The sequence below is a fragment of the Trypanosoma cruzi genome, genomic scaffold, assembly GCF_000209065.1.
Source record: "Trypanosoma cruzi strain CL Brener 1047053517131 genomic scaffold, whole genome shotgun sequence".
Taxonomy (NCBI): domain Eukaryota; phylum Euglenozoa; class Kinetoplastea; order Trypanosomatida; family Trypanosomatidae; genus Trypanosoma; species Trypanosoma cruzi.
The window spans coordinates 584,533-594,413 of NW_001849574.1; the positions used below are offsets into that span (position 1 = coordinate 584,533).

General features: G+C 49.9%; 6 protein-coding genes across 6 annotated transcripts, besides 6 other annotated features; all 6 read right to left on the reverse strand.

Moving 5' to 3' along the window:
- Positions 1–9,881: a sequence feature (heterozygous, non-Esmeraldo-like haplotype).
- Tc00.1047053507029.10 (hypothetical protein, conserved) lies at positions 322–2,262 on the reverse strand (the record flags this gene model as incomplete). Its single annotated transcript, XM_801126.1, has 1 exon — positions 322–2,262. One exon carries the CDS (start codon positions 2,260–2,262, stop codon positions 322–324), a length of 1,941 nt encoding a protein of 646 aa, XP_806219.1.
- Positions 2,505–2,553: a microsatellite.
- Positions 2,772–3,707, reverse strand: Tc00.1047053507029.20 (DNA-J protein, putative; the record flags this gene model as incomplete). The annotated part of the gene is made up of 1 exon (XM_801127.1): positions 2,772–3,707. One exon carries the CDS (start codon positions 3,705–3,707, stop codon positions 2,772–2,774), a length of 936 nt encoding a protein of 311 aa, XP_806220.1.
- Positions 4,099–4,153: a microsatellite.
- Tc00.1047053507029.30 (heat shock 70 kDa protein, mitochondrial precursor, putative) lies at positions 4,388–6,355 on the reverse strand (the record flags this gene model as incomplete). Its single annotated transcript, XM_801128.1, has 1 exon — positions 4,388–6,355. One exon carries the CDS (start codon positions 6,353–6,355, stop codon positions 4,388–4,390), a length of 1,968 nt encoding a protein of 655 aa, XP_806221.1.
- Positions 4,389–4,483: a microsatellite.
- Positions 6,402–6,797, reverse strand: Tc00.1047053507029.41 (uncharacterized protein; the record flags this gene model as incomplete). Its single annotated transcript, XM_801131.1, has 1 exon — positions 6,402–6,797. One exon carries the CDS (start codon positions 6,795–6,797, stop codon positions 6,402–6,404), a length of 396 nt encoding a protein of 131 aa, XP_806224.1.
- Positions 7,413–7,435: a microsatellite.
- On the reverse strand, positions 7,583–8,548 carry Tc00.1047053507029.50 (hypothetical protein, conserved; the record flags this gene model as incomplete). The annotated part of the gene is made up of 1 exon (XM_801129.1): positions 7,583–8,548. The coding sequence occupies one exon, from the start codon at positions 8,546–8,548 to the stop codon at positions 7,583–7,585; it is 966 nt and encodes a 321-aa protein (XP_806222.1).
- Tc00.1047053507029.60 (hypothetical protein, conserved) lies at positions 8,846–9,403 on the reverse strand (the record flags this gene model as incomplete). Its single annotated transcript, XM_801130.1, has 1 exon — positions 8,846–9,403. One exon carries the CDS (start codon positions 9,401–9,403, stop codon positions 8,846–8,848), a length of 558 nt encoding a protein of 185 aa, XP_806223.1.
- Positions 9,775–9,813: a microsatellite.

Consider the following 9,881-nt stretch of genomic DNA (forward strand, 5'->3'; position numbering starts at 1 on the left):
AAAAAAAAAAAACATAAAGGGGAAGACAAATGCCGAACAGGGAGGCTCCCACCACCAACCCTCCAAAGACACAACAACAACAACAGCAGCAGCAGCAACGGAAGAATAAAACCGTCAGAGCCAACCTTGCTTCCAAATAATACTACAGCGACACTATTTGGGCAAGACACATGGAAAAAAAAATATGGGGAATAATACACACGCACAAACACACGGGACAATAGACTCTGTCCAATTCAATAGACCAAACTCCGCAAACCCCGTGCATTTCAAAGCTAGAAAAGAAAACACAACAAAGATTGAATATTGGAAAATCGCGTTTCAACTTGTGTTGTGCGCATTCCAATCGGGGACAGAAAGCATCTCATTGGGCAAAATGTCCCTGGAGGCGACAAGTGCTAAATCTGTTCCATTTTCATTGATGACGACAGTACAATTTGCCTCTGATGCTTCCACATGACGGATCGCCCCCATAACTTTTGGAAGGTAATAAAGCATACTTTCCGCTTCACGCACTTTCACGGCAACAGCAAAAGTACGCACGTATTCACACAATGCGTAGAATAAAGCAGATGAGTACGTTTGCTTGTCCTTATCTGAGAAGAAGGCGGTAAGTGTATTATACAGTACATACATCTTGTCCCGGGCACTGGGACTTAGTTGATCCGTTGGAAGTGGATACACGCCTAGATGCTTAAGCGCGGCCTGAAGCGGTAAAAACTCTGTCTTGTCTGATGCAGCGCTTTGATCGCTCTCTTCACCTGAGGCATTGGAATTAGTAACATCGTTGAGGCGTCGTTGGGATCGACGAATAGACAAAAGTCGATCATGCGTAACACATATCATCAAGAAGAGTCGTGTTGCCATGTAAGTCAAGTCTAAAGACACCTGATTCACTCTTTGTGGGAGGGTGCAAGAAATGAGGTCCCGTGCACGTTCCACGGCTACGCGATGGCGACCAAGTTCCATGACAAAAAAAAGCGATGACCGCTGCTGACACTCTACACTACAGTAACAGGCCAATTCCTCAGAGGAATTCCCATCTAAATCCACAGGGACACGCATCATTTTTCCTTCAGTTTTCAGACACACACAACATCGGCCAGAGGGAGTTGAAAAGATCGACTCCATCGCAAAAATTACTTGGTCACCCTTATACACAATCTCATCTTTTTTAAACCGACGAGAAGAGACCAGCCTTTTGTCGTATTGGGAATCCAAAAATAAATCCAGGTCGTTGCGTGGCAACCCCATTTGCAAACTAAGCATAAATGAATTTAATTCCCCAATCTTGTGCAGCTCATGACTGTGAGGCAAAAGCAACATGGCACGATGAATCTGCTGCGCAGCCTTCTCAAATTTACAGAGTCCACTAAAAGCCCGGGCAGCTGCAAGATTCCCCTTTACCCAGCGCGGCTCCTCCTCAATCGCCTCCAGTGCGTCCTTGAGGGCCTCCTCGTAGCGCCCCAAAAAAATATTTGCGCGCGAACGCAAAACTAAGATGTCTACACGGTTAACCGCATTTAAAGGCAGCTTGTCCAGCAACTTCAACGCCTCTTCGTATGCGCCCTCGCTAAGGCTTTTCTGGACAGCCGCTAACTGGGGCAGGGATTGTGGCACCTGGACCTCCATCACTGAGAGGGATTCATAAAATTGCCGATTAACCTTCGGAGCTGCGGCGTCCTCGCGGAACCGTACCGCCCGCGGGTCAAGGTTGCCGAGACCAAAACAAGATTGAATAAGGCGGTTACTTCCGCCTGGCGATCGGTTGTATGATTCAACAGGAACATTCGAGAGGCAAATACGAGGAAGGCTCAGACCGTAGTTCATCTCAAGATGTTCATCGTAAAAGGACACAAGCGTCACGTTAACAGAGTGCCGAACGACTGTGCCACAAAGTCTGCCATTACATACGGCGCGGTAGGAGTCATCCCAGTGCTCCCGTAACAAAAGGTGGACGTCGTCCTCATCCACAACCCACACATGACAGCCGGTCGGGAGATTCTCAGTCGATAGACGTGGCAGCTCCGGCTTTGGTGTCGTCGTCAACGAGACAACAGGCTCTGGAAGGTAAAGCTGTTTCTCATCATCTCCGCCCAGTAAACCTCCTCCCTCCTCATCTTCAAGAATGCCGTTGATGCGAAAGTCCCTAGTTACTGTTCCCCATTCCGATTCATCGGAGCTGCTGTCTCGCCCACTTCCATTCCGGTCCAATTCTTCTTCGTCGCTCCAAGACGGGTCAGCTGGCGGCGGTTTCTGCATGATCCCTTGCAACTAGCACTAGTCTTGTTGTTTTCACCCTCCCTCCTTTCCACTCTCTATATAAAACAAAGAACCAAAACAAAAAACATAATAATAACAATAATAATATATTAGCAGAAAAAATAAAGGGCACGCCAGTGTCCTGTTCTCCTTCGCACGCCTCGACTTTTGACCACCCACCCCCTCTCCCTTCCAGTTTTTGTGTTTTTATTCTTCCTTTTTTTTGTTTTTTCTTTCCTGTCAAAAAAAAAAACAAAAAAAAAAAAAAAACAAGTAAAAAAAACAACAAAATCCAATAGAACTTAAGCGCATGTTGTGGGGAAAGAGAAAATAATAATAAAGAGTGAAAACCCAAAGAAAAAAAAAAAAACAAGCAAACAATGATATATAGACACGGAAAAAGTTACAACAACACATTTCCAGGGAATGACACTCCACAAATGCAACAGAAACAAAAAAGATTTGCGTGTGCGTGTGCGTGTATGTAATGTAAACTGCTTGTGACAAAACTATCCACCCGAAATCACGTAAAAATGTTCTCGGGGCGGCCGAATCTCCCTGAAGTGTTTTTCAGGTGTGGGCGGCACAACAGGATCCGTCTCCTGCTTCCTCTGACTGGCCACGAGAAAAACTATGGCGGCAGCAGCGACAGATGTCTCTAGAGCGTCTCGATTTTCTTTATAAACCTCAAGGAGCTCCTCCCGTTTCTGCTCAACAGAGGAATAAAAATCGGCGCGAATGCTTCGATGTTTGCCCCACGCAAATGTGCGCTGGTACGTAAAATATAACACCACAAATGCTAGGATAAAGTAGAACCGCAATGCTGCTGGATTTCGCGAAGGAAGATCGGCACTGTCACTCATTCGATCCGCCACACGCTGAAGGATTGACTTTGAATTTTCCTCCTTTTCCTTTTCAATCGACCTGCGACGCAATTCTTCCGACATATCAGCCTGTGCTGCATATGAGGCATACCTTGGCTGGTGTGCACGCACCAGCGGTCTGTCTAGCTCTGTCCAACTCCCATCATCACGGCTCTGATACATGTAAGTTCCAGTCGGTGTAACCCTTTCTGTGGTCGGATCTAGCGCACTCAACTTGGCAACTTCTTCCTCTGAAAGTGCCTCATACGGGGTTTCCTTTTCTTCTCGCTGTTGCGGCTGCCGCTCAGACTCCTGGGAAAAAGGGCTTGGACGACGCACGTCGGCACGTGCCTTTACCCCAGACGACTTCATACGCATCCGTTCATACGCACCCTCCTTAATCAACATGTTATACGCCTTGTTCACCTGCTCCATCTTCTCGCTGTTACCCGCGGGTGCATCCGGGTGATGTAAACGTGCGAGCTCACGAAAGCGCGTCTTGATCTCGGCTTTTGTGGAACTACGACTAAGCCCCAGCACCGCAAATGGATCAAGTGCCAGAATCCGCAGTGAACGTCGCATCGCTCCCTCCGCAGGGTCACACGATAAAAATGCACCCGAACGTTACAAGAGCCAGACGCCCAAATTACCGACGCAACTCCAAGTGAAACGAGTACAACAACAAACCCAACGGCGGGAAAAGCGTGGGCTCCCAAAGAAGGTTCTCCAGGGCTACAGTCTCACAAAAATTCGTCCACAGAGCCGATCTGACGACGTCAACACTGTGCCTTTGGTGAGAAATAAAATTACAGACAAGTAAATAAAACATGCGCATAACATCGAACAGTAATGACAGACCACAACAACAGCAAAAAGAAAGCGACATGACACAAGTCAATGTAATCACAAGTACTTCATAAGGAAGCATCCACAAAAAAAAGAAATAAAAACTGCAGTCGGAAAGACAAATGTCAATAATAATAATAATAATAGTAATAGAAATAGTAATAATAATAACAATAATAATATCATAAATAACTTATAAGAACTCCTTCAAAATATCACAAATCACAACACTGAGAGCATGACACCATCTATTGCGAATTGGGAAGGATCCTTTATCATCGACTGCGGCAATCATTAAAATTAAATCTTTCCTTACAAAAAATGTTTTGAAAACACGGACCTTCCAACTACGGAAGCATACCATTCACAGCACTGCTCCCATGTCAAAAAACAAAAAATAGTCTGCACTCCTATTCTTACTGCTTCTGCTGATCACCCTGCTGCTGTTGTTCGCCCTGACTGCTGTCAGTGTTGCCGCTGGAGCTGCTGCTGTTCGCCGCGGCGGCCTGCTGGTATTCCGTGCGGCCGCATTCCATAACCGCCTTCTGCAACTTGTCCGTTGCCGCCGAAAGCTCGTCCTTCGTCACGTTGGGGTTCTCCATGGACTTGCGGAGCTCCGCGAGCAGCGTGCGCACATTCTCCTTCTCGGCATCGCTCACGTACTTCCACTCCGTCAGCTGGCGCTCCGCCGTGTTCGCCTGCGTCTCGGCATTGTTGCGCACCTCCACCAACTCGCGCTTCAGGCGGTCCGACTCCGCGTGCGACTCGGAGTCACGGATCATCCGCTCAATCTGTTCCTTGCTCAGGCCGCCACTCGCCGTGATGGTGATGTTCTGCGTCTTCCCGGTCGCCTTGTCCTTTGCCGTCACGTGACAGATGCCGTTGGCGTCAATGTCAAACGTCACCTCGATCTGCGGCACGCCGCGCGGCGCCGGCGGGATGCCCACCAGGTCGAACTGGCCCATCATCTGGTTGTCGGCCGCCATCTCACGCTCACCCTGGAACACCTTGATGCCCACCTGCGTCTGGTTGTCCGCCGCGGTCGAGAAGGTCTGGCTCTTCTTGGTCGGGATCGTCGTGTTCTTCGGGATCATGCGCGTGAAGACACCGCCCAGCGTCTCGATGCCAAGCGACAGCGGCGTCACGTCCAGGAGCACGAGACCCTTCACGTCGCCGCGGAGCACACCGCCGAGCGTTGCCGCGCCGAGCGCAACGGCCTCGTCGGGGTTCACACCACGGAACGGATCACGCCCAAAGAACTGCTTCACCGCCTCGATCACCTTCGGCATCCGCGTCATGCCGCCAACAAGCACAACCTCGGAGATCTCCTTCAGGTCCACCGCCGCGTCCTTGATGCACTGCTTGCAAGGGCCCAGGGAACGCTGCACAAGCTTTTCCGCCAGAGACTCGAACTTGCTGCGGCTCACCGTCATCTGCACGTGCTGGGCGCCGTCCTGGTTCGCCGTGATGAACGGGAGGTTCACCTCCGTCTCCATCGTCGTCGACAGCTCACACTTCGCCTTCTCCGCGGCCTCTCGGATGCGCTGCAGCGCCATTCGCTCGTTGCTCAGGTCGATCCCGGTCGACTTCTTGAACTCCGTCAGAATGTAGTCGGAGAGGCACAGATCAAAGTCCTCGCCGCCAAGGTGCGTGTCGCCGTTCGTTGCCTTCACCTCGAAAACGCCGCCAGCGATCTCGAGCACGGAGATATCAAACGTGCCGCCACCCAGATCGTACACGGCGATCATGCTGTCCTTCGTCTTGTCCAGTCCGTACGCGAGTGCCGCAGCCGTCGGCTCGTTCACCACGCGGATCACGTTCAGCCCGGCGATCGTCCCGGCGTCCTTCGTCGCCTGGCGCTGCGCGTCGTTGAAGTACGCCGGGCACGTCACCACCGCGTTCGACACCTTGCGGCCAAGAAAGTTCTCCGCCGTCTCCTTCATCTTCTCCAGCACGAACGCACCCACTTGCGACGGCGAGTACTGCTTGCCATTGGCATCCTGCACCCACGCGTCGCCGTTGCTGCTGCGCACAATCTTGTACGGCACGTTCTTGATGTCGTGCTGGATGTTCGAGTCCTCGAAGCGGCGGCCAATCAGTCGCTTCACAGCAAAGAAGGTGGACTGCGGGTTTGTGATGGCCTGGCGCTTTGCTGCGAGGCCGACGAGCTTCTCCTGGCCCTTGAAGGCAACAACGGATGGCGTGGTGCGGAAGCCCTCAGTGTTTTCCAGCACGCGCGGCTTGTCGCCCTCCATCACAGCGACGCAGCTGTACGTCGTGCCCAGGTCAATGCCAATGACGTCGCCGGTCACCTTCGACGACTGCCAGCGAGCCAGTGACGCGGCCGCAAGGCTGCCTGCTCCGCACAAACGACGAGCGAACATGTTTTCTTACCTTAATTACTCTCTTTTTTCCTTACACTTTTTCTTCTCACTTATTGCGGTGTATCTGCAAAGAGTGGCAAAGCCAGGCAAAGTTAGTAAAAATAAAAAAAGGGGATGAGTGTGCAAGAGGTTGCGCATTGGACACATGGAGAGGAACGCCAACCAATGCCCTGATTAGCGGCCTGCTCGGGAGCAGCGCACAAAACACAGCCTTTGACCCGACTGTCGGTCGGGTGCAAAAGGGAGCTTGTCTGTAGAGTAGGTCATGAAACGGCCCCTTTCCGTAATGAATACTGGATATTGGCGCTGCCACTGGCATCCTGTTAATTTCACTCGGGATTTTCGCTAGGGTGTTCCTTCTCCGTCGGGTTTGGGCGAGACGGTCCTCCTTCCCCACCGCCTTCTTCGGATTTGTATGCGGTGCGATATCAGTCACCTGCATCGTGTCTTATGTCTGCTACAGGGACTGCAATAAAATATGCTTTTTCATCTTGACAACATCCACGTAAGGTGGTATCTCCTCGTGGTACAGCTGCAGCACACGTCCCCAATATGCCTTCCCAACCGGGGAAAAGAAAATACTTCGTTTCGCTCTTCCACCATAGGACTTCTTGTTTATAGAATTATGCAGTGATGAATTGAAGAAAATCAGTGCTCTTCTTCGGGGCACGCCATTCACGCGGTGGGCAATAAGACCGGCAAAAGGAAATGATGCGGCAAGGCCATTATGGCATCGTGATTATTTTGAGAAAACTCATTCCCGCTTTTAGTTGCAAGTTTTCCAAACGTCTATATATATTTCTGAGGTGCTAAGAGACAGAGTGTGTGTGGGGCGGTGGGAGAGTAGGGGTGAGGTGCATTTACTAAAGAAAACTTAATGCAGCTGCCAACAAATGAATCCAATGCCCAAAACAGCAAACATAAAATTCAAAATAACTGGATCGTTGATGCGGGTGATGACCAAAAAAAAAAAAAAAAAATTCAATACTTCTCTTTCTGTGCTTCTATCCGTGAATTCACAAAACCTGGTGGTCCAATCGGTAGTTGTGTGCGCAATTGTGTGTGTGTGTGTGTGTGTGTACAATTCTTTTAGTGTGGCATTGTGTCTATCTAAGCCATACAAAGACACAGACACAAACAACAACAGCAACAAACAAACAAAAAAACCGCAAAATAAAACGTCGAAAGAAATTCTTTCATGATGCGCTGCACTCCTCTCGTGGAAATTCACGGAGGCAACATCACGACATGTGATGCGGCGCTTTCTGGCGACGTAAATGCTCCCCACAGAGAATCCTTGCGAAGCAAAACGGAGGAGACACCCCATGACGAGGTCGCCACGACGTGCGGCAGGAGGGAATGTGCCGTCCAGTACATTGTTGGTGCTGGGCAGTCCCCGGAGTCAAGGAGTGTAATTTTGGCGGAAATATCGCCAGCAGCTATTCGGCCATGATGCATTGCGACGCAGCGAACAGGGGAACGTGTCTTGCCTGTGCCAAACGCCTCCTCCCGTAATTTGCTCACCAGGCAACGCATCACAAACACACGACCCCCTACAGTCCCCGCAACCAAGGCACGAGTATCCGGTGATACTGCGATGCTAGTAATTTGGTCTGGCACTGAAAGCACAGTCACGGGGTCAATCCCGCAGCGCACATCATATAGCATCACTTTGCCATCATAATTGGCCGCTGCAAAGGAGTTTCTGGTAATCGCCACGGCCCCAACAACACGAGGTTTCGGAACGGCAAGGCTCAATCGCACCACAGACCGTTCCACGTCTATTGCCTGCACGCCCACTGGTGACGCACTCAGCAAAAGGGACGGCTCATGCGGCACTTCCTTCAGGGACAACACCGGTGCCTCATCCTGAAAGTTGTAGCATCTCACTACCGATCGGGACGAACGTGAAACGACCGCAATTCCCCCCACGGATGACCCAACAGCCAGAGACGAGTCTGAGGACAAAAAGCAGGAAGAAATAATGGGATCACCACCAATTATTTGATGTGGAAAGCTCTCTAGTTGCGCTACATACCGCGTGGGCGCACCGCAGGAGCTGTCCATATTAAAAATATGAGTTCCGTTCATGATCGTGCTTACAAGGCACGCATTGGTGGCATCGCCGTACGCCATGGAGGAGATACGGCCTTGGACCTCAAATCGACAGATGGTACCGTCATTCTCCGCCATCGCTGTCAGTCTACGCCTCAAATACCCTCCACTCTTTCGGTCTCCCGCCTTCTTCTCTTCTTCCAATGGAAGCAAAGAAAAAAAAATAAAATAGTCCAGATACACATGCAAAGATAAGGTTTATAACCTGCCACAGTTTTTTATTCCCAAAAGAGTTGTTTCTTCTTTGCTTCGCTTTTGATTTCTTATTTTTTTTTCTTTGTTTGCAGACGGGATTACACAGTTAAATATATGCATTTCTTTACTCATCACTCAGTCGTTTTATTGAGGCAAATGGGGAATATCATTCGAGTCCGGTCAACGCTTTTTGAAAAATTTGAACGGATACAACACGATGCCTACGCCGGCTCCAATGGCAACTGCAGTCGGTATGTGAATAGGCGCATAAGCGAGAAAGCACTTTGTGTTAAGACGAATAAACTCCCTCCGACGCTCACGCCATCTTCGTTCGTTAAACACTGCCCACATACCCGGGTAAAAGAGGTGAGAAAGAAGCAGACACGATAATCCCGGCACCTGCGCCGTGACTGGACCGAGATAGGGCATAAAGCCCTTCTTTGCCTTTTCATTCGTAATACGTGGCTCGATGAGAAAAAAGTAGGCGCACCAACTGGCAATAAAGTTCACATAGAAGAAGTCGCTCATCATGCGAGGGATAAGCGACTTCTTTGTGTCTTGCGTCTGCGAGAGTTTCAGCAGCGGGGAGGAAGGGATGGAGACACAAAATGGGATAGCGAACAGTGTCGCACAGATGGTCGTGCGTACAATAAGTTTAAACGTCGAGTGAGTCCCCACGTTCAGCTGGTGTTCTTCACCCCGCGACAACTTCTTTGGCGACGGCTCAATGTACGACATGTCGCCTGTCCTCCCGCACACACATGAGGCAGATGGCCACTACCTCCGTTTACTAATTTTGGGACTATTCGTTTGGGCCTCCTTAATTCTTTCCAGGTGCGGCAAGCACACCGACAGTAAAAGGGACGGAGGCAACTGCAGTCAATAGAAAAGAGAGAGAACCAAAGAAGGGAAATAGTGTACTGCCAAAACAATCTTCACAATAAGTTTCAATGCAACCACACGAGACCCCTCTTCCCTCTCCAAGTGCAGAAGGCGTATAAAACACATCGTCGACAATCACACCCCACCATAGTGGGGATGACGCAAAAATAAAAAAGGAAAAAGCCCAAACAAACATAAAAAACTGAGACAATAAATATAAGCAGAAAACACACACACACACACACACACACACACAGACACACGCAAGCAAAGAGAAAAACAAGCAGAAATCAATCAAAGCCATCTCCCCGCAAGACATTGCACCAGGAAGCGC